Source organism: Erythrolamprus reginae, chromosome 1 (genome assembly GCF_031021105.1).
Source record: "Erythrolamprus reginae isolate rEryReg1 chromosome 1, rEryReg1.hap1, whole genome shotgun sequence".
Lineage (NCBI taxonomy): Eukaryota > Metazoa > Chordata > Lepidosauria > Squamata > Dipsadidae > Erythrolamprus > Erythrolamprus reginae.
This window is the reverse complement of record NC_091950.1, coordinates 162,681,682-162,706,000: the sequence shown is the minus strand read 5'-3', so window position 1 is coordinate 162,706,000 and position 24,319 is coordinate 162,681,682. Positions and strand designations below refer to the sequence as shown.

At 38.2% G+C, this 24,319-nt stretch overlaps 2 protein-coding genes across 2 annotated transcripts in view; one reads left to right on the top strand and one right to left on the bottom strand.

Moving 5' to 3' along the window:
• CCDC93 (coiled-coil domain containing 93) overlaps positions 1-24,319 on the bottom strand; it is a 249,195-nt gene that overhangs the window by 105,718 nt on the left and 119,158 nt on the right. The window lies entirely within an intron of this gene.
• On the top strand, positions 1,241-24,070 carry INSIG2 (insulin induced gene 2). The gene is made up of 6 exons (XM_070730986.1): positions 1,241-1,357; positions 15,373-15,720; positions 17,718-17,842; positions 18,960-19,126; positions 20,164-20,263; positions 21,335-24,070. The coding sequence occupies exons 2-6, from the start codon at positions 15,477-15,479 to the stop codon at positions 21,374-21,376; spliced, it is 678 nt and encodes a 225-aa protein (XP_070587087.1). The 5' UTR covers positions 1,241-1,357; positions 15,373-15,476; the 3' UTR covers positions 21,377-24,070.

Here is a 24,319-nt window from a genome sequence, read left to right as displayed (position 1 = left end):
GACTAGAGGGCACAATTTTTTTTAACGCAATAAATATAACCTATGCAAATCATAATGTTTAAGTTTTAAGGAAGTGTTGTATATTATATTTAAAATACTGTAACACTAAATGATATGTGTTATAAGTGTCATAGCTGCAATGGCTTCCAATCTGTCTCCAGTCGCAATTCAAGCTGTTGGTTATCACCTATAAAGCCCTACATGGCCTACACCTACTGCCACACACTTCGCCAAGGCCGATGAGGGCCCACAGGGTTGGCCGCCTTTGGGTCCTGTCAGCTAAGCAGCGTCAGTTGGCAGGGCCACAGGGGAGGTCCTTCACTGTAGCGTATCTGGCTCTTTGGAACCAGCTCTCTCCTGAGATTATGTACTGTCTCCACCCTACTGAACTTCCTGAAATCCTTAAAGACCTGGCTCTGCCATCAGGCCTGGGGCCATTGATCAATGATACATCTTTCAGATCCGGCCATAAAAGAAAAGATATGCATTATTATTATTATTATTATTATTATTATTATTATTATTATTATTATTATTATTGCTATTGTTGTTGTTATTATTATTATTAATTATGAGGACTTGGAGTGGCTCCCAGCAAACAATACAATAGTCTACAAATGATGATGTTATTAAGCCCCCCCTTCCCCGAGTCTTTGGAGAAGGGCAGCATACAAATCTAATAAATCAGGGGACCTCTGTAATAAATAATAATATTGTCTTTTAAATTGTCGCTTTTTAGATGTCAATTTTTTGTTGTAAGCCACCCAGTCTTTAGGGAGTTGGGCGGCATATAAATCAAATCAAAATAAACAAACAAACAAACAAATCTAAATAATTATGAATGAATGAATGAATGAATGAATGAATGAATGAATGAATAAAAGGACCCAGACTGTTGGGGAAAATATGCTGACTTAGAGAGGGGCTATAAAGCCCCGTGAAGCGGTATGTACGTCTAAGTGCCATTGCTATTGCTATACAATCCACATGCTATACAATCCTCTTCTTGTCTTCCATTCCGCTCATGCTTCATTTTTTAAAAAGAGAGTTCATTTCCATGTCCGGGAGGGGGGGGGGGGCAACAGCTTTTCTATCAACTGAAAGAGCGAGGAAACACACCACCACCACCACACACACACACTCCCCCTCCCATCCGCCCGCCTCCAGCACCCCCGGCCACTCTCGGCCCGGCCTCCTTTTCCCTTCCCTGCAGCCTCCGCGGCGCGGCGGAAGTGCCTTCCTTCCGAGCCAAGGCATCAAAAAGCGAGCTGCCGTCGGGTTCAATAAGAGGAGGCGCGGAAGGCGGAGACAGGCCGGCCGGCCGGAAAGGCCGAAGATGGCGGAGGGGGAAAAGAAAGTGAGTCGAGCTCTGCGGCCCCTCGGGGGATGGGATGGGGATGCTGGCGCAGAATGGGATGTGCCGCGGCGGGAAAAGGGAAGAAGAGGCAGGAGAAAGGCGCCAGGAAGCGCCCGGCAGGCTCGGTATCCCGGCTGCGGGGGGGGGGGGGGGAGTGTCATCTCTGACACACATGACTACGATTCATACAACCATCACTTAGCAGCTGGGCTGAGGATAAGAGTCGAGGGAGGCTCGCCCTGGTTCTGGGCAAGGGACGCCCAAGAGGGTCGTGCCAGAGGAGGAGGAGATGTTGGAGTGCTCCGGGAGAGCCGAAGCCGCTCGGCCAAACAAGCTTGGCGTCATCCCCGCAAAGCGAATGGTGTTGTCTCGCCGAAGTTGCCTGCTGGTTGCCATTCGGAGAGCTTGTTTTCCCAAGGAGATTCAGGCGAGGTTTGATGCCCTTCTTGGTGCCTGATGGCTTGAAGTCGTGGAGCGGAGGACTCAAACCGCCACTGGTCTTTAAATGGTTTTTATTCTTGTGCGTCGTTGCAGAAGAAAGTCCTTTAAAAAAAAAAAAGAGGGCAAAGGCCAGTGGTCTTTAACCGCTATTTCTATAGCAGTAGCAATACCATTTAGACTTATATATCGCTTCATAGTGCTTTTACAGCCCTCTCTAAGCCGTTTACACAGAGTCAGCATATTGCTCCCAACAATCTGGGAACTCATTTTACCAACCTTGGAAAGATGGAAGGCTGAGTCTATATTATATTATGTATTCTTCCTTCCTTCCTTCCTTCCTTCCTTCCTTCCTTCCTTCCTCCCTCCCTCCCTCCCTCCCTCCCTCCCTCCCTCCCTCCCTTCATCTATCCATTTCTCCTTCCTTCCTTGTTCCTTCCATTTCTCTTTCCTTCCTTCTTTCCTCCCTCCCCCCCTCCCATTTCTTCTCCCTTCCTTCTTCCCTCATTTCTCCTTCCTGGTTGGACCAGCCTCTTGCCCAGATTCGATCTGCCAATCTCCTGGCAGCCGGTGATCAGCAGAAGTAGCCTGCAGTACTGCACTCTAACCACTGCACCACTGACCTCACCAAGGCTCATCCTTGCCCTGTTTTCTCTTTGGGTTAGGTTCCCCCTAAATATAATAATAATAATTATTATTATTATTATGTATTAGATTTGTATGCCGTCCCTCTCCGAAGACTCGGAGTGGCTCACAACATAGCAAGAGTACAATACAATACAAATCTAATATTAAAAAATTTAAAAAGTTAATTTAAAAAAAACATTAACATGACATTAACATGTCAGTATCGTAAAATCATCAACTATGCAATCATACAAATATGGCCTTGGTTTCAGAAATGGTGGTCTTCAAGTTACGGCGTGGCTCAATGAAAGCTTTTTAAAGTTGAGTTTTGCCCCATTTTTGCGACTTTTCTTGCCATCGTTGTTAAGTGAATTGTTGCGTTTGTTGAATTAGTAACGTAGTTGCTAAGGGGAATTGGGCTTCCCTGTTGACTTTGCTTCTCTGAAAGAGTGCAAAAGCTTATGTGACCCTCCAGAACAATGCAACCATCATAAATATGGATCGCTTGCCAAGCATCTGGATTTTGGATCATGTGGCCATGGGGATGCTGCAACAGTTGTCTGAAAGATGATCATAAGTCACCTTTTTCTCCTTGCTCCAAAATCATCAGTGGACACTGTTGGGGTGTATAAAATCTGTTAAGCTTTGTCACCTATTCCTTTGGAGACAGATCAGTTGACTGCCCTGATTTGAAATGATGCAAGAAGGAAGGAAAGAATTCAGGAATAAGAATAACTATTTCTACCCCAGTATGATTTTCTGCCCACAGATGGATGGATGGATGGAGAAAAAAAAAACCTAGTAAATGCTAAAATCCGTTATTGTTAAATCTCAGGGCTGACCTATATTCTCTCTAACAAGACCAGAATGATTTCTTCTGTTCGTATTTCACTTCTATTTTATCATATTATGAATATGGTATTTTAATGAGTCTGCTGTTTTCTTCTTTTACAGATAGTCCTTCCTTACAAATAGTCTTCATTTATTGACTACTCATTCACTAAGTATTCAAAATTACAACAGTGCGGGAAAAATATTTTTAGGGCCATTTTATGACTATTTATGACCTCCAAAGCACTCAGTCACATGATTGACATTGTTATTATGCATGCTCTTCTGCCTGACCTGTGATTTCCCCCTCCGAGAAAGTGAGCTGTTTGCTCTTCTACACATTGAAAACAGCATCCTGAGTTGTATCATATAGAATGCAAAACTGAATCGGTAACTTCATGCAAGATGACTAATAGTGAAATAAAACTTTATGGCTTAGTGTCATATATGAATTTAGTCAAGGATATCTATCTTATATATTGACAGATAAATGTCTCCTCCATCTACCTGAGGCTTTGTTTATGTACTAAGAAATTAGGATTTTTTTACCACTTGGGATATGATTGCAGCTCATGTTGTCTTTGAACATTAGTGTTCAGCATTGCAAAGTAAACCTTTATTCTAATCCATTTAAACTTTTTAGACTACTAGTTATATAAATATTTTCACAAGAGAGCTTAAAGTAGTTACATCAGCACAGTAGAATTCTTCCTTATCTTTGTGCAGTCAACCAAATTTTGTGCAATATTAGTGCATTGCATAAGAATAGCAAAATAATTATGTATTAGCTAATAAATTGTACAGTGTCAGGATTGTCAAAATGGCATATGGATTATAAGTATTCGGGTACTTACAGTTATCAAGTCCAATATATTTGAATAACTCGGTTATGTCCTACTAATCAGTCACAATTGAATTTATCACATGATGAATGCCTGGAATTTGAAGTCTGGTACTTTGTTTTCTTTCTGCATGAATTATTTTATAAGCCCATAACTATTTCAATCTGATTACAGAGGAGTACCTATTATGTCAAGCCAAAAATAATGTTAAACCCAAATTTGAAGGTTTCCTGTTTCCACATAGGATCTGAAATGAAGAACTTTATTTTTTCAAGTTCAGTCAATTTTACAATCTCTACTTTTTAAAAAAACTAAAGATGTAATTGTTAGTTGATTATGAGCCAGGGTGGTACAGTGGTTAGAGTTCAGCACTGCAGGCTACTTCAGCTAACTGCTAGCTGTAGTTTAGCAGTTCAAATCTCACCACTAGCTCAAGGTTGACTCAGCCTTCCATCCTTCCCAGGTGGGTAAAATGAGGACCCAGATTTTTGGAGGCAATATACTGATTCTGTAAACTGCTTAGAGAGGGCTGTAAAAGCACTATAAAGCGGTATATAAGTCTAAATGCTATTGCTATTGCTATAATCAGATGTACAAATTCAGCAATTTTGAACAAGGACATTAACATAATAGTTACAACCCAGAAAGCTTATAAAATCAGTTCATATAAAGAATACCTGCTTTTGAATGTGAAAATTAAAAGTGACAAATACCTGTTTTTAGCAAGCAGAACATTTCCAAAGATGCAACTATAAAATGAGTTAATGGAAAGCAACTAGGGGAACTTTACAGCTCAAGATGCTTTGTTTAAAATGCTAAAAGTGGGTAGGAATGGGGTCAGTCGGTACAAGTGACTGGGAATATCTCTTCATGACGTCTCATTTAAGTTCGACTCAATTAAGTTCGAAGTTCAATTTCCAGCCTTAGTAACATACATAAAGCATTGTCTGTTTACTCAACAATCTATTTTTAATTGCCTCCATAGGAGTATTAACTTTCATGTCAATTGTTGATTGGTGTGGATCCTGTTTCTTAGTCTGGTCTACCTTGTAGGACTGATACTGGGAGGTTGGGTTCTTATTCCACCAATCATTCTCTGACTGCCTTAGAAGAAGGCAAGGGTAAACTACTTTTGAAAATTTTCCCATGGAAGGAGCCCACATTGAATCAAAGATACACACAGACACCCATAAAATAAAATACACAATCTGGTGTTTTCTTTGGGTTGGATTTTATTTTACAAAAGTCCAAGACACAGCTAGGAATTGGGAGACTAATAAATAATTTCAATAATAAAATTTAAAACTAATAATTTTAAGTAATAAATCTGGAGGACACCAAAAGTATTTTATTGGGCCAAAACACAGTGAAAATCCATTTAAATTATTATTATTATTATTATTATTATTATTATTATTATTATTATTTATTAGATTTGTATGCCGCCCCTCTCCGTAGACTCGGGGCGGCTCACAGCAATGATAAAAACAATATACAATGACAAATGTAATAGTTAGAATCTAAAATAACAATAATACATTTAAAAAGTCTAAAAAACAAGAAACCCCAATATATAAAAAACATACATACAGTCATATCATACACACACACACAAAAACTACACAGGCAGGGGGAGATGTTTCAGTTCCCCCACGCTTGACGACAGAGGTGGGTAAAATAATAATTTGCTATTATAAAAGTAATGGAACCTTTCCCCCCATTGTTTGTGCCCAAAGAAGCTTTAACAATAAGTTCTAAAATTCCAGTATGCTTTGAAGTTAATAGCAAATGTCTTTCTTTTCATACATTTGTGCTTTCTATGCAAACCAAAGAAAATAATGCTAGCAATTACAGGAAGGTGTTGATTAAGCCCCTTTACTCTTTTAGTACCGTCTTTAATTCTTACAGCATAGAGTGCAACCTTGACATATTAAAGAAAAACTAAAGTTTCATTGCCTTTCCTTCATTGGACTCCTTCAGTTTATGAGGACAGAAATGCTTTGTTTAATTCTGGGAAATGTCTAGAAATACGGTTTTGATTAAAACGGTATTTTTTCAGGGTTCATTGTGGATTAAAAACATGACAACATAAACATTTCTGCACCCTGTATCTTGTGATACATTATACAGTGTGGATCTAGTATAATTCAGATGTTATGGTGTTTTAATTTGTTTTTCTCATTGTAAAATGCTGTTAGGCTAAAATTTCAGTTGTGTCTCTTCCAGAGCTTTCTTTTTTTTTCTTTCTAACTGAAGAATGGAAACTGAAAAAATATACAGCTGCAGCAGATCCTTATCTTAGGCTCTCAGAGCTAACCTATAAAGTCTATGTTCTCAAAAGAAAGCTAAAGCAGTCTATTGCCATTCAGGATTTCAAGTTCCTTCTCAATCAGATTGAAAAACTAATTAAAGTTGTGCAGGCTATGTACATACGTTTCTTCCACTCCCGCCCCATCCTAAATTAGCCTTAAATCTACCAGTAGATTAGATCTTTAAACAGCCAAAACTTTCTTGAATTTTTTAAAAAAGATTCTAAACTTCAGTTGTATATCAGTTTCATTTCTGCTTGGTATATTCAGCCTTGAACATATAATATTTATCCTGTTTTCTCCAAAATGAGACATCTTCTGATAATAAGTCCAATCGGGCTTTTGAATGCATGGCAATGAGGCCAAGCGCTTATTTCAGGGTCCAAAAAATATAAGACAGGATCTTATTTTCGGGGAATCACAATACTTTTGTTTTGAACTCCCAATACTTTTTTTAATCTTCATTTTGCACTTTTAAAAAACATTTATCCGTATTTCTGCAGCCTTTTCCTCCCTGCCTTCATCTGTAGCTTTTCTAACTAACTGATCAAAAACTCCCATTTTTTTGCAGCAATATTTTTTATGTAACTGGAAAGGAGGAAGAATTATTACATATGTAAAAAGTAAAAAAAAGAAAAAAAGCAGCTTGCACGCTGACTTCAATGTCTGTGGTGGAGATATGCTTGTTTGTTTGTTTTATTTTGCTGTCTGGTAAATAAGATACAGAACATTGAGTTAGCAGCAATATTCACTATTCTGCAGATAGCAAATGTATCATTTTAGTATAGATTCCCCCCCCACACTTTTTTTTCCCTTTAAAGATTCTGGATGATAACACAGTATGTACCAGTGATGGCTAACCTTTTCTGGAGCGAGTGCGCAAAGTGCACACATGCATGCGCAATTGAACATACGCCTGAACCCTCCCAAATGCAGTGTGTACATTCCCCCACCTCTCCCCTATGCATGCACACGCCCCCCGCTCATGCATGCCCCCCCTATGCCCTTGCACATGTACACCAGATACCTAATGACCAGATGGGCGGTGGGAAGCGTGTGTGTATGTGCGGTGGAGCTGAACTAGGGCGACAGCTTGCATGCCCACAGAGAGGATGCTGCGTGCCACAATTGCCATAGATTTGCCATCATGGGTATATGCCTTATAGAGTACATCACTGTGATACCGAATCTACGTAGAATAAGCATTTTGAATGACAAATTGGAAAAAGAAGTGTCTGGGAGGTGAATTTTGCCATTCTGAGAATAGCATAGCATAGCATAGCTTTATTATCACTTTTATTGTACACGAATTGGCATACATTAAAATGAAATTTCATTGCATACAGTACTCAACCTCCAATATACCCTAGATAAAATATGAGTAAATAAATACAAAATTATGCATAGATTATATGACGCAGAAAAACAACACAGTCTAGTTCGGATGTATACATGTGCATGGCTAGAAAAATGAAACTTGCGAGTTTATCAGACAGATGGTGTGGGGAACAAAGCTGTTACAGAGTCTGGTAGTTCCAGGAAGTTCTAGGAAAACCATCAAGGTAGAGAACTTTTGTTTATTGTTTGGTTTATGATAGGGCCACTGTAGAAGCATGTCTCATAATCTTACTGATTTGGATACCGTTTCTTTATATTTGAATACATTTAATGACTGCTCATAATTCAAAATAACAGTGGCCAAAGTTATGGCCATAATAGGGTCCTCATGGCCATGTGATTACAATTTGGATGTTGTCAAGTGCCCTGCGATCATGTGATCTCCATTTGCAATATTTCCTGCCTGCTTCCCCCTCTGGTTCCCAGGGGCCACTGGCTGAAGAAGCAGGATTTTGACACAGAGCATTTGCAGCTGGGCCCCAGAAACAAAAGAACTCACTCTTGAATTTGGAGGGTGGATTGAAATGCATCATGCTGTGAATGCTGTGTGGATTTTGGGATGGATTTTTCACTGCATGAAGGGGAGGAGATATCCAATGCTGAGATGGAGAAGAGAAATTCGGATCTTTATAATCCAAGCCTTTTTCCTTCAGAGCAACACTGTTGTACCTTCTCTCCCCATGCACAGGAGGGAACTGGTGCTAGTCTGGTTTTAAAAGTAATTGCCTACCCTTGCTAATACATCTAAAATTAATACATAAGGTAGAAAAACCGTAAACTGAAAATATCAGCTAAAAGTGGTAGAGTGGCTGCATTCACATATCTATTGTTTGTTGGTTGGACTCATGGAATCATAAATCTAACAGCAATTACTGAGTTCAGAGATATTATAGTTTGGCTTAACAACATATGTGGTTTGGCCTAAAATCCAGGAATTCCCCACCTCTGCAAAAACCTCCAGCTAGATGATCCCAAAATGGAAAATGAAAAAGATCTATGAGAATAAATAGGCTCTTTACCATTGTTGACCAGGTGGCGTACGTGACAGTACATATTCGTGAAGGGCATTCCATTCAGGTGAGTGAGTGCTGCTGACAAGTCTTGCTCCCAAGAAGCCATATGCCAATCATTAGGTTTTGAGCATATTTGGAGCAGGCTTACAATGACGCCCTCAAACCTTCTTCTGTGCCAGAATTAATACCTTGTTTTTGATTTGGAGGAAGTCAGTAAGAGAACGACTTCAATTATCCAAATTATTTATATTTTAGTGTGTGTGTTTGTGTGTGTGAAAACCACTCATGCTATCATCTTGAAATCTCCAGAACCATAAAGCCTACAAACTTGAAATTTGGCACGTATATTCCTCTTTGCTTCTGGGTGCTCTAGGTGCTCGCTAATAAAGGGTTTTTTGAAATGACCGTCAGGTCATTAGTATTTCTTATATTGATATTAACACGTCTGATGCTAATTGGCATAAAAGTCCAATAAATAGATGGATGGATGGATGGATGGATGGATGTTCTACTCTCCCTCCCAACCTAAAAATAACTGGAGAGAATGGGATAGGAGAGGTTTTTGGGGGGCAAGGCTGAGGGACAGAAGGGGAGAGGAGAGGCCGTTCGTAACTACTCATTAATTTTCAAGCTGTATGTGTAATTTATAAATCCCGATCACATAAGCTTGTAACGGAGCACAGGTATTCAGCTAGTATATTATAATCTCTTTTTTCCCTATCTTATCCCTTATCCATAATCAAATTGCTAAATCAGATCTCTTAATCCTAATTAGCAAAAGTCTATTAATACCTACCAGAAATATGAATACACACACACACACACATTAATCTTAATTTTAAAAAATCAATTATATAATCCAAATTCATCAAGCAAAAGAAATCTGTCCATTTACAAATAAATCTGTAAAGTCTCATCATTCAGTCCTAGTGAAAAAGAAATTCCATTAATAGCTACAAGAAACCATAGCACATACGGTATATTTTAACTCTGATCAAACGGATTCACTTTATAAACCTCCTTTTTGTTTTTTAAGAAGCTTGATCTTTAGTCTCATCAAATATATGTTCCACAAACTGATTCCTTATCATTTTCTCTGTCACTTTTCCAGAACAGTTTTAGAAGTTTCTTTTTGTCTCTTGGAAAGAGTTTTCTGGGTTTCACACATTCCTTTTGTAAATCTAATATATAAGAAGGTTTTCCAAGTCTCTCTTCTGAATTCATTATTTATATGTCTTCTTTAATTTCCAAGATATAAACTGGTTTCGTTTGTAAAACCATTTTGGCATTGTTTTTCCATATCAGTCTTACATTCTGGCTGTTTAAAATCCATTTTCAGTTCCACAGCATTCTTTGCCAGTACAAACTTTTGTAATCGGCATTTTTTTAGAACTCCAAAGCCACACTAAACAAGTCTGTTTTATCCAATATAATCTGTTGTTTTTATATATCCTCTGCTATAATATCAAACAGTCTTATAAATAACTTCTGAGTATGTTGTTCCCAAAAGAACGTTAATTTTTTCTATAGTCAAACAGCAATACAGGATCCCATCTGGATTGGTTTCCAGGACCAGAAGTTTAGTTTTCTGAGCTTTCTGACTCATGCTGGAGCCCATCTTCAGAGAATTTTTCTCTAGCAAAGTGTGTGCTGTTCTGTACGCAAATACTACATAAAAAACACATGTATATGTGGGACATGTATTTGCCATCATTCGTCAAACAGTATTGCTCCATTGTATTAATGGGCTTATTCGCCTTTAGGTCCCCTCTTATCATCTGTTTATTTTCCAATCATCAAAACTCTCATGGCAGGATTTCTTAAATTAATTTCAAAGATTTCATTTATTCCTTTATAAATTTTTAAACATCTCATAGGAAATATTCTAGAAGTCTATGTAATTTCTTAATTTTCCAAGATCCGCATTCTAGTCTCCACTTTTGTTGTTTTCTGCAAAAGTAAAGCTTTTCTTTTTAATCCTTAGGCTTATACTGTAGCTTCTTTCATCTAAGGTAGAATATTTTTTCAGTGACATAATACAACTTGTCATTTGGAAGATTCTTAACTCAAACAAGTCAGTAATGAACAGTTTTCTAAAGTAGTTAAGAGAGGAAGTAGATGAACCCAGTCTTTTTCATAGTGAGTGGAGCTAAGAATGGGATGATACCATCCCTTCAGCCAATGAGGACTGTGTCTGACAAATTGATATATTTGTCCTTCTGCCTCAATTCCCCCCTCTTTGACACTGTCCTCGGCCTGAACAGGAAATGTTTGTTACTTGCTCTCATTCTTCAAGGATGAATTCCACCTGTCATTGAGTTATTTACTGTGAATTCTCCCCAGTTGACTGACTTATTGCATTCGCTGTGTCAAGTGCAGTAGGGGCTTCAGCTCTCTGGGTATTGAGCCGAGGGCCATTCAAAAGTGGGGGAGGTTTCCCCTTGGGAGCTATGCTCCACCTTCCCTGCTTGGCACATTTTGTGGTGTTGCAGCCTGGCCCAACAGCATTGCTGTTTCACCAATTTCATTGAAGCATCACTGGAGTTTTAGCACTCGCGTGATCACCAGCCAGGAGAGCACCCACCCCCTTTACTCCTTGCCCAAGGGGTGACAGCAGACTGCCTTGCAGCAGCGGATAGTGACTATCACCTGTCCTCCGGCATAGTTAACTTATTTTCACAGGGCCCAGGAAATTGTCCTTCCCAATTTTTGCCCCAATCCTTCACACTGTTTTGAGAGACTCTGGCAAAAGCTCGATGTTAGAAGGGCTCTGAAAATCTAAAGCACACTTCCACCCTGCGCAAATCAGAGGCGCTTTTCGTCTCCTTTCAACCCACATCCTTGGGACAGAAGGCGTCCTCCTCCACCATGGGGCGTTAGTTGCGTAGCATCATTGCCAAGTCTTATGACCTGCAGATCTTGCCAAAGCCAACCAAAGTGATGGCAGACTCAAACTGACTGCTGTGGGGTCCACTCAAGTGTCCATCGAGGAAGTTTGTTCGTTGACTACTTGGATCTCACCAACCCCCTTTATGTGCCACTACAAAATGGATGTTTTTTCAGCTGAGGCAACATTTCGTCATAGAGTTCTCCAATGTGTAGTACCACAGACTGGGTAAGTCAACCAGACTTAGCCCTCCTAACAGACAGATTGCTTTGGTATTTCCCATTCTTAGCTCCACCCACTATGGAAAAAGGGCGTTGGTCTTACCTGATACACCTCTGCTCATAGAGTGGAGCTAACCTCCAATCCCGCCCAAATTAGTCTGGTCTGAACTTTGGGACATCAAATTGTTACCTTCTAGTTGGTTGAATTTGGGTGCTACACGCCAAGTCTGACTTTCGTCCTTCATCAAAGAGGGGGAATTGAGGCAGGAGGACAAAGATATCAATTTGTCAGGCTCAGTCCTCATTGGATGAAGGGAAAGTGTCATCCCATTCTTGGAGGTTAGCTCCATGCTATGAGGAGAGACATATCAGGTAAGACCAAAGCCCATCTCTTTACAAGGTACCTAATCGCATTAGTCAAGGTGAATATTTCTTTGGCTCCCAGGCCTCTCAAACCTGCTGAAGAATAGTGTTTTGAAATCTCTTTGCAGAGAGGTTTCTGTGCTGAGCCAAACAATTCTTGATTCTTCCATAATCCAGAAAGGAATTTTGAGGAGCCAATTCATTCACCAGCTGCTATTTCAACAATATTAATTGGCTTTGCCAAAAGAACATGTTCAAGACTTTCTACTTCCTTGGAAGTTTCCTGTCTAGCTTCTTTTTCATTCTATTTCCAACTCATTGGTGATGAAATCTCTCAATCATTAAATCTCTTGGGCCAATTAATCAGTAAATAAGTCTCATCATAATCCTTTTCTGATCTTTTAAATTTGGATCTATTTTATTTATCTATTAAACGGACTGAATTATTAAAAATCTTAAGAAATATAATCAGATTGGATGTTGAGTTACATTTTACAATGCAACAGAAAATACTGAATTTTTAAAATTATATTATTTTAGATAACATGGTGAGCAACCTTGCTGTTCAGCTTATACAGTGATCCCACGATTATCGCGGGGGTTACGTTCCAAGACCTCCCGTGATAATCGATTTTCCGCGGTATAGTGGTGCGGAAGTAAAAACACCATCTGTGCATGCGCGCCTTTTTCCATGGCCACGCATGCGCAGATGGTGGAGCCGGGGAGCGACGAAAGTGCAACTAATATTAGATAAACATCTATCTAAATAAATAAAATAAACATCTCGCCGCTCGTCCGTTCGCCCGCCTGCTCGCCTGCCGCTCGCCGCTCGTCCGTTCGCCTGCTCGCCGCTTGTCCGTTCGCCCGCCCGCTCCACCTCTCTTTCTCCTCTGCTGCAAGAGAGGCGGGACAGGCATTCTCCGGAGGCTGGTGGGTGCACGAGAGAGGGAAAGTGAGAAAAAGAGAGAGAGCAAGAGGGGGAGAGATAGAGAAAGAGAGAGAAGGAAAGAAAGAGATGAGAAAGGAAGGAAGAGAGTGAGAGAGAGGAAGAAAGAGAGAGAGAGAAGAGTGGAAGGAAGAGAGAGAGAAATGATAGAAAAAAGGGGAGAAAAAAAGAGAAATGAGAAAATGAAGCAGAGAATAACAGGAAAGAAAGAGAAAGAGACAGAGAAGTGACTCTTGGTGATGACGTATGATGTCATCGGGTGGGAAAAACTGGAATAGAAAAAAAACCGTGGAGTATTTTTAAATTATTATTTTTTGAAAAACCGTGGTATAGCGTTTCGCGAAAATCGAGACCGCGAAAATCGAGGGATCACTGTATAGCTTAATTTAAACATATTTGTAAATACTCTGGAACGCATTGGATTTTTTTAATGTTAGAAAAATCAGAGGAAACATAGAATCTCAATATTTTCCATTTTAATGTTTGGCCTACATGGCATTATTATTTTTATTATTGTGGTTTATCGCACAGTCATCCAGATTAATATACTTTTATTCTGCTTTCCTGTATAACCACATATCATTGTGGCATACAATAAAATGTAATCGAAACAGTATTAAAATAACTACATTCATTAAAAAGATGAAGGGGAGGAAAATAACCATTCATTTTTGGAAGGCCTGTGTGAACAGAAAAGTTGGTCTAATAGAAGGCCTAAGGAATTACGCATAGAGGCCTAATAATAGGAGCCTTTTGAATATCATGAGAATATTCCAGAGTGCTGGGTCCACCAAAATTGCCTCTCACCTTTTGAGACCCAGGAAGAAAGTCTTTACTAGCATGGTGCCCATCCTGAAAATATATTTCATTTCCTCCAGAAAGTATACTTGCCGTAACCATCCTGGGTGGTGGTGGTTGTTGTTTTTGGCAAGGCACTAAAAACTTGGCAATGCCATCAAACCTGGGTGTTATGGCCCGCCAGCTGCCAGTGGAGCTGGTGACAGATTCGGACAGTGAGGAGGTTGGGGAGGAACATGGGTCAGTCCTGGAGTTTGGGGAAGACTGTAATGGGTGCTCTGCATCAGAGGCAGAGATGGGACCAGGGCTGTCCGACATTTATCAGCTGCCTTCAGAGTCAGAGATAAGTGGGGAAGAAGAAACAGCTAGAGACTCTTTCAGATGCACATGTGCCATAAAAAAATTAAAAATATTAATGGTTGGAGCATTTTTTTTAATATAAAGGGTGGGGATATCATACGCAACAAATACTGTATATACGTACTAAAATCATCCTAAAATTTAAATTTATTTATCAATTTTATAGAGCTGCCTATCTAATGAGAAGTTACCCTGGGTAGCATACAAGAATCATGATTCTGGGATTGAAAGGAGTCCGATCCAAGTTCAAATAAAGCAACGATTACAAAGTAGCTAGCAGTATTGACCTATCGAAGTAGTTTTGTTGTGTAAAATAAGCAGTATTTAAAGACATGCAGCTAGTTCTCGAGTTTCGAATGTAATGGAGCCTGCCCATTCAATTCGTAACTCGAGGATTTGTGGGAGTGTATCTTGTATCTTGAATGAGATCTCTCCTTTCCCCCATGCATTTGGTTCATTTAAGTGCACATGAGGTATTTCATGGTGGAGAAGGCTGTTGGAGGGGCCTAGTGATGGAACAAGACCACCCAAGGCCTCCCCGACCCACTAAAATACTTCATGCTGCTCACAATTGCTTTCTCTACATCCAACCTGCCATGCCAGGTCACTTACTGTGTGAAGATCTAGCAAGCTGTCTCTTCTCCAGACACTCATCCGCACGTACCTCTCCGAAGGTCTGTTTTGGTCAGCAAAATGCAGGGCGAATGTTGCAGAGCCTCCGCAGTCATTCGTAAGGGTGAACAACTGCCATGGTGCTGCAAGTTTAATATTTCGGGACTTGTTCTTAAACACTTGGTGCTGATCATGTAATTTCAAACATTCGCTAAGGGAATATTCGTAACCCATGGTTTACTTGTATAAATATAGCATTGTGACTTCTGAGAAGAAGTTATTTTTTTATATGTAGTTCATGATGTTTATTTATGCAAAGACATGAATAAAATTATTGTCCTGTAATTGTTCTGTCTTTTTTTAAAAACAGGCTTTGGGATATATCCTGAATGAAAAGAAATAGGATTATTTCAGCTTTCTTTGTCCTCTAGCTTCAAGTATCTATTCTAAATATTGTTAGAAGCACATGAGGCCATGGCAGATGTTGATGTTCAACCATCCATACCAAAAAGGTGTGGTCCATACATTTCTTCCATCACCAGCCACAGCCTGAACTTGATCCTTCGTGGGATAGTCCTATTCTTAATTGGAGTCTTTCTTGCATTAATATTAAACTTGCTTCAGATACAAAGAAATGTCACCTTATTTCCACCGGATGTGATTACAAGCATCTTTTCTTCCGCTTGGTGGGTACCCCTCGGATGTGGCACAGCATCAGGTATGTCAGAATGATGGTGCTAAAAGACATTAAGGAAAATGTCCACTTAATCCAGATCATCAAGAACTTCAGGCCTTTGAACAGAATCCATATTCACTGCCCCCTGTCCACCCCTTCAGCATTAAATTTATGCATGCTTTGTGCCAGATTGAGGGAGATGTAAAGTTTCTATAATTTTAGCACTATGAGATTGCTCATTTAGATACCACAAATTCCATACTACATTTTTCTTAGCAGTCAAAATTCGTTAAAGATGAAACGTTAGAATTGTACAATGCAATTTATTGGTAGCATTATATGTTCTTGTCATCCAGGAAAAAACCTGGATAAAGTAAAATTTTATCAGGTTATTCCTTCTCAAGAAAAGACAAGAGAGCCATATTTGATACTTTAATGAATTTGTTATGTAAGATTGTTTTATTTAGCAGAAGTGATTAATAGAAGAGTCTATGGATCGCAAACCACTAAAAAATTAGAGTATTTCCCTGAGATTAATTTACCAATTATCAGAGTTTTATTTTCTATACTAAAGGTATTTTTCAAAAGAAAGTATTTGGTGTCAAATGCTTTCCTCCTGGCTTTTCAAGTTTATACACTACAGATAGATTTCAAAGACTAACTAGAAAAAAAATTGTCTATTAAGCCTGGTTGTATCATATTGACATGTGTAGATTTGGAAAAAAACATACTTAGAGATTTATGCAATCTCTAAAATACCTGCGTGTCTTTGTTTTTAGTTTTTCCTGAAATGAATCCAAGATTTTTGAATATGCAATAATATGCAATACTGACTAGGATTAATTTTTAGTATTTCCGGTAACTTTTGTCATTCTAATGACAAAATCCCAATTGTGTGTATATTATCATTGTCATCGGTAGTTCTTCATTAGGGTTCTCAGAATACAGAGTTTCTTCTCTGTTGCCATTCCAAACATAGTATTCTAGAAATTGTCTCAAGTGAAAGTATATGGTATTCTAAATAGTTACTTCTCATTTAGAGGAGTAACTTCTGGAAAACCATCAGATGATTTAGAAATGGCATAATGTTAGGGGTGTCACTCGATTTCATTAAGGGCCACATCAGAGTTGTGTTTGACCTCAGTGGGGCAGGCCTTGAGTTTGAAGCTCCTGATCTAAGTAGTTTGGAGGAGAAATTAAATGGTAGATTTTCCATATTCCTGTTCTTCATCCCTTAAAAATATTTAAAAGATTTCTAAATCAGGTTGTCAGGCCAAGTGACTTACCTATGCCATTTATTCTTACTGAACTCAGTAAAGTTTACTCCACAGGTTCACTTTAAAAGGACTTAAACACATCAACTGTGTTCAAAGGGGCTACCTTTGAAGAGTGTTCGGAAACTTCAGATCGTGCAGAATGCAGCTGCGAGAGCAATCATGGGCTTCCCTAGGTATGCACATGTCACACCAACACTCCGCAGTCTTCATTGGTTGCCGATCAGTTTCCGGTCACAATTCAAAGTATTGGTTATGACCTATAAAGCCCTTCATGGCATCGGGCCAGAATATCTATGGGACCGCCTTCTGCCGCACGAATCTCAGCGACCAGTTAGGTCCCACAGAGTTTGCCTTCTCCGGGTCCTGTTGACTAAACAATGTTGTTTGGCGGGACACAGGGGAAGAGCCTTCTCTGTGGCGGCCCCGACCCTCTGGAATCAGCTCCCCCCAGAGATCAGAATTGCCCCCACCCTCCTTGCCTTTTCGTAAGCTCCTTAAAACCCACCTCTGTCGTCAGGCATGGGGGAATTGAGATATTCATTTCCCCCAGGCCTATACAATTTATGCATGGTATATTTGTGTGTATGTTTGGTTTTTAATAAGGGTTTTTAGATTTTAAATATTAGATTTGTTATATGTTGTTTTATTACTGTTGTTAGCCGCCCCGAGTCTACGGAGAGGGGCGGCATACAAATCAAATAAATAAATAAATAAAAGTGATTATACTGTAGATACCTTGTTAACTGTGTTTGCATTTTACAGCTGTAATTGGATTATTGTACCCTTGCATGGATAGACATTTGGGAGAACCTCATAAATTTAAGAGGGAATGGTCCAGTGTGATGAGATGCGTAGCAGTCTTTGTTGGCATAAATCATGCGAGTGCTGTATCCTTTTGTGCAGTAATGAAGTTGGCAATAACGCACAAACCTCCGTGAGATCAAAAAATAAAAGCAAGCAGCCCTTTAATTTCATTAAGGTTGAATACATATTTCACTTCTCCATGTGGCAATAAATTTATTACAAAATTTATATTATAATAAGCTCATTTACCCCCAGCCTGTGAATAAGGAAGGTACTGTTAGCAACAAATGAGTGGGATAGAGGTAAAGATGGTTGCAGATAATGTTTCTGAAAACTGGTTGCCTTTAAAGATTAGTTTTATCTAATATATACATCAGAAAATGAAGATGGATGGATGATGGGTGGGTGGGTGGGTGGGTGGATGGATGGATAGATAGATAGATAGAGAGATAGAGAGATAGAGAGATAGATAGATAGACTATGTGCACACATTTGTAGGAAAGATATCTCAAGTATTGCTTTTAGCTAGATTTGGCAAACCCTAGGGTTTTAAAAATGAGGAAAGTTTGTTTTTTAAATCAGGATTATTTTTGTTTTGGGTAATTATAGCCATTACCTTTAAATTATTAATTCATTATTAAATAATGTATCACTATTTAAAATTGCTACCATCTCTGATAATAAAAACAGTGAAGATACACCTTCCCCAATAGCCATTGATACAAGTTTCCTTTTAAGACCTTCCCAAGCTGGTCATATATTATATTAGGAAATCCCTTTTCTTCCATGTGCCACTTTCAAGGAATTTTTCTTAACATTTTTGAATCAGCATTGTAAAACTACAGTACAGGCTAAGATACATTGATCATAAAATAACCAGAAATACTAAAATGTAAGATTTAGAATTGTGAAGAAGCATGAATTTATACTCGGGAAAGGTGTAAGGCTGGTATCCAGAGTTTTACAAAACAAGCACTAACTTGGATAACTGCACAATCATTTAAAAGAAACAAAAGAATTTTTGGAATGATTGGATCAGTGTTGGAAATGCTGTGAAGGTTGGTCTGGATGGGGATAATATTTAGCCTTGATTTGGGTCTCTTTTGGTCTAAACAGCTGGCTGTCTTTTTAAGGTTAAAACAAACATCAAAATTGGTTTGTGCCAGTCTTCTCAAAATAGTCCTTAAACTGTCCAAACAGAAAGTGGATTTTGCCAACAACTTTCAATTGTCTCTCACACTTGCTGCACTGTCAGTGGGACTGTGGTGGACTTTTGATAGATCTCGAAATGGTTTTGGACTTGGAATAGGAATTGCATTTTTAGCCACTTTGGTGACTCAGCTTCTGGTCTACAATGGAGTTTATCAGTAAGTATTTTACGCATTTTAAATTCTTAGTAATTTCATTTGTATTTTAAAAGCAGTGTCTAACAAGGTTGTAAATTTAAAATACATTGCCTTGTTACAGGGATAACAACAACACTCATTGGAACAAATGAGTGACCTAAGTAGCATGTTTATATTTATGGCAGGGAGAAGTTGACTGTATTGTTTATTTATTGCTTTTGCAACTGCACGCCTTGATGTTTGGGGATGAAATTAACTTTTGTAATTAAATGCTTATAATTATGCTTCCCAGAATCAAGGTTGAAAGTAAAGTTCAGGTTTGCCTTGGATGCTCTAGGCAGGCCCATTCACACTGCCTCTGCTTCTCCTTCTTAATCAGCAACGTGAAAATTATTTGCAATATACTTCCAATCTTTCATGGTGCTGAGAATAAGGAGAAAAAATCATTGTGGATCATTCCCCACATCCCCTTGGCAAAGCTGCTATTGGTACTGAACTTAAAAAAAGGTTAATTAAATGAATTGTTTGCATCCATTCATCTTATGGATATATTCCTATTTCATGTTTACCTAGTGATAGATTAAATAAATAAAATGCAAGCCATTCGGAGGGGGATGCTGAAAAGTAATCAAGCTACCTCTTCCCATTAAAAAGGTTTGATGTTGAAGAGCTCAGATTAAGCCTGTGGGGAAGAGAATTGTCCACATGCTACCCAGAGTCTCAGTAATTTTACTATGGCTTCAAATACATCACAGCTGAAATAGAAATAAATCCATTTTAGCACTCTGCTTTTATATGGACATATATTCTGAATTGGCCATTTAAATTCCCATTTTAGAATTTCTGACCAAGGTCTAGTTATGCATGAAAGAGCTCTGCTTTTTAAAATTCTTTTTAATTTAATTAGTAACAAAGACCCTATAGCTAGCTAGCATCCATAACCCTCCTGGCCCCAGCAGTCTTCAGGCTTTTTAACTGTCTTTTTCAAAATCAAAATCACACTTCAGGCAAGGTGCCATTGTGATGCTAACTAATGAAAAAAAATTCTTTTTCTCCAGATACACATCTCCCGACTTCCTTTATGTCCGTTCCTGGTTGCCCTGTATATTCTTTGCTGGTGGAATAACTATGGGAAACATTGGCAGGCAGCTAGCAATGGTAAGCTAGTGATTTAATGTTCTGTGTTTTTGCAGCATTCTTGTAAGTAATTTAGTCTTTTTTTTTTTTGCCCATGATTTTGCCCCCCTCCTTGGGATATCCAAATAATTTTGACAACATTAAGGAAACTCAAGACTTACTAGCCATTTCTCTTGAATTTGGCATGGGAATGGCAATAAGCATGCAAAATAATTCTTTGGAATATCACATCCTTCATTAATTCTTCAGATTTAGAGAATGAGAATTCTTGTGGATCAAAAGTATTATTAAATGCTTTATAATAAAATGAAAAAGTAGTTGCAGGAAAATCCAGTTTTACATGTTTAGTTTATTAAATGCAAATTACATTTCTAGAAATACCTAGCCTGTTGTTTTTGTTTCTACAAGTGTAATTTTTTTAATTTTAAAATTTGCTAATTTACTGTGTATAAAAATAGATTTTCATCCCTATAGAGCAGTATCAAAATGGATAGTTCAATTCTTTAAAAAAAAATCTTACAGCAGGAATTGGTGTTAAATTTTGAAATGTGTGTTGTCTCTGTACATGTATCCCTTTTAAAAATTCTTTTTTTACTATTTTTACTGTTTAAGGGTAGATTAGTTTAACAAACAGAATGCACATTTAAAAAAGAAATGCCATAGATATCTAGAGCTTTAGACAGCCAGAGGCTGTTTTGTTTTGATTTTAAATTTCTTGGACTGATCTTAGTCCATTTATCTTTCCTCCTCTTCTCTCTTCTCTTTTTCATTTAGGTTACATTTCTGTCACCCACTACTTTCTATATTTTTAGACATTAGAAGGTCCAAAATCCTTTCTTATCTCCTTCGTAGTCCAACGGTTGATCCCTGCCTACCTCCACCCATTCCTATAATCCAAATTCACGTGGTTTGCATACCATATTTTCAGGTTGCAGTTCTGAGGATAAGTGAGGTAAAATGAGTCCCTAAGGAGAAGAAAGCTCCTTTCTTGAATCTATCCATTTGCTTTGCTCTGCTCTTTCTTTCAGCTGCACATTTTTATTTATTTGCCCAGATCACCTAACTTACACCTAACTTCTGTTTGTCTTACAGTATGAATGTAAAGTTATTACGGAAAAATCTCATCAAGACTGACAACAGGAAGAACACCTTTCTCACGGGAGGAGGAAGAGCAGACTGAGAAGAGCATACAGTAGAGAGAACTCGATTATATAATTGCCAAAAAAAAAAAAAATCTCCCTCTCTTGTTTCTTCTTCTCTTGTCCCTGGTTGTGTCTCTGGCCTGGTCCACTCGCAAAGGCACTATTTACTGCAATCTGTGATTGCTGAATCTCTAAGTCACTTAAAAATCCTGGCATCTCAGGAACGTGATCTGTGCAAAACGGTGCTTCAGCGCAACATGCTGGAGAAAGTATTGGCTTCTGAGTAGGATCCTTTGTTTACCTGAATTACTAGGCTAGGCTTGCCATGCAGTGTCCCCTCCTCCACCCCCCACCCCCCCCACCCCCCATTAACTTTCTTGTGCCAAACCAAGCTTACAACAAAATAAAACATCACCCTCCTGGCTGCATTACTTTTTACTTAGTTTGGCCAGTTTTGAGAGGGGTGGTATTCTTGGAGTGTTGCTGTTTTATTATACATCAAGTCAGAGGGATAAAAGCACCCCCCCCAATGGAATTAGCATTAAAAGTATAATCAGTGCTGTGATTTCTCTCAGTAAAGAGGTAAGTAAATCTACACAACAGTTGCGCATGAAGTGAACATGGATTTTCTGTTTTGCATCAAGAATTGATGGCATAGTTGGATGCAAATGCGCTATTTGCAATACAAATGGGGAGTGCTACTGTACTCTCTGTATCTATGCCTGTAGTGTGCTGAGTGTGGGACCACAGTGTAAATAGATACACCCTGTTGTAGGACTCTTCATCACATAGCAGCAGCCATGGAGCTATTTATTGAGATGTGATTCACGCTAAATGGTAATATTGAGGCTATCCATAAATAAGACCTTTACAATTGGTAGTTTAGTTCTGGAACAGTGTAGTGATTGCAAGTACCTCTCTCACTTTGTATAGTAAAACATGGGTATCTGCTTGCATTCTGATCATAGGAGCTGTAAATGTTCCTTTACGGAGATTCCAGTGAAATGAATTCATGTTATTACTCTTATAGAAATGTCATATGACAAGGTGAGTTCTAACAAAAGAGTGGCACAGCCGAAGACATTATTATGGTACTGCATCAGTAGAGCTGATCCTTGAGTCTGGTAAATGGGAGAAAGGAAAAAGAAACTTTCATATAATACCATTTTAAATCATTCAATTTAATTGCTTCTATAATCTGTGTATAAAGTGAAAAAGCTGCTGCTGGTGTTTTTTAAAGTATATTCAGTGCAAGTTTTAAAAATTACAGCCACTCAAAAGAGGCTGATGTTGGTCCAAAGAAAAATGTGTGTGCGTGTGTGTATAAATATATATATATATATATAATTTTATTTTTCTTTAATATATTCATGAAAATGTAGAATTGGAAAACTAAGTTTAAAGACTTGCACACTAAAACATGAAGAATATGCAATAAAAGCCTGGGGAAAAATAAACCAAGCTTTGGACAGGAAAATGTGCAAACAATATGCAAAATAGCAGTAGCTTTAATTTTTGAATAGCTGTTGCAAATTCACACTATTGCACTACATGGTCTTTAACATGGTTGTAATGTTATCAGACTGAATATTAGAAAACACCAAGTGTTAGTGCACCTCTTTATATATCTTTCCCCACATGAAATCTACAGTGAAACAATTAATTCAAAAGTTTTAATTTTAATACATCTCTAACAGCATAAATGTGTCTGAGGTGGTTTAAGATTAAGAGATCTGAACCTTATCCAGTTTATCTGTGATTCTGCTGAATCCAGTTATTCAAATTTGTCACCAGAGTTTACTAAAATGGTGATAGGACTCCTTTGAAGGGGATTCATATCATTTAAATATGACAATTTGGCTCTTGCCATATAGTCTAATTGTTGACTTGGAGTGTTGCTGTAAGAAACCACAATGTGTATGGCTTTGAATAGAGCTGCATCACAGATTTTTAGTTATCTTGCCTCCTAACACATGGGCAGTACACATGCTTTTGAAATAAGATCTGTTACTTTGCTTTTATTGTTTTGTGGGCAGATTTTGCAGGATTAAGCTGCCTTAAAGTGAATCAGAATAATGGCTTTCCACAATCTAATTGCAGGTAATAGTGACATTTGGTTCAATCTGGGTGTAATGATTGATTGCCAATGAGGGCTTTTCTGGAGAAGGTATTGGACTAAATTGCAGTATCTCTTCATTATCTTGCTACGAAGTCCAGAATATTGTAGTTTATTTGCATATTAGCTTATTTAGTAAGCATAGTTGCTGAATATACACATAGTTTGAAATTGCCACTTGATTTTTTTTTTTTGACTAGCACATCTGACATGGAGCAAATTTACTCATCTTTCCAAAGTCACTTTGATAGACCACTATTGTCTCTTAAATTTGAACAAAATTCATACTGTTTCTCTTACCAGCCTGTACTTAATTGTGAGAAGAGAGATTTGTGATGAGAATGCCTTAATTACCATGGGGGGGGGGGGGGAGCAACTACTGTATAATGTGTAACTATAATAATACATTGTCTTCAATATGCTCTATAGAGGATGAATAAGGTATATTTTAGATACAACTTTGTAAGCACTATAAACTCTTCACTAGTTGTGAACAAGTTGTTAATGTTTACTTCTTCAGGTTGCTGTTAAAAGCAAAATATGTATTAAATAAAATTACAATCTTGAAAACTTAGTTTCTTTTTCATTTTATAAGAAGCAATAATTCTTAATTGCATGGTGATGATTCTCTTTCAGATATTAAATTATAATGTTGGCTCCCGAGCCAGGATAATAATTACAGACCATCTAGAAAATTAACATACTTCCCCAGCCATTAGAAATCGGCAACTATATGAAGTCAGTACAATTGCAGATTGATTTGGGCTATTAGAGCCAAATCTTACAGTTCTGGTTAAAACACTGGAATGAGAGCATCAT

Bases quoted from the DNA above. Each gene is read 5' to 3' on its own strand.
- INSIG2 (XM_070730986.1), top strand. From the start codon at position 15,477: ATGGCAGATGTTGATGTTCAACCATCCATACCAAAAAGGTGTGGTCCA. The intron at 15,721-17,717 runs GTATGTCAGAAT...TGCATTTTACAG, and splicing joins CGGATGTGGCACAGCATCAG to CTGTAATTGGATTATTGTAC. The intron at 20,264-21,334 runs GTAAGCTAGTGA...TTTGTCTTACAG, and splicing joins TTGGCAGGCAGCTAGCAATG to TATGAATGTAAAGTTATTAC.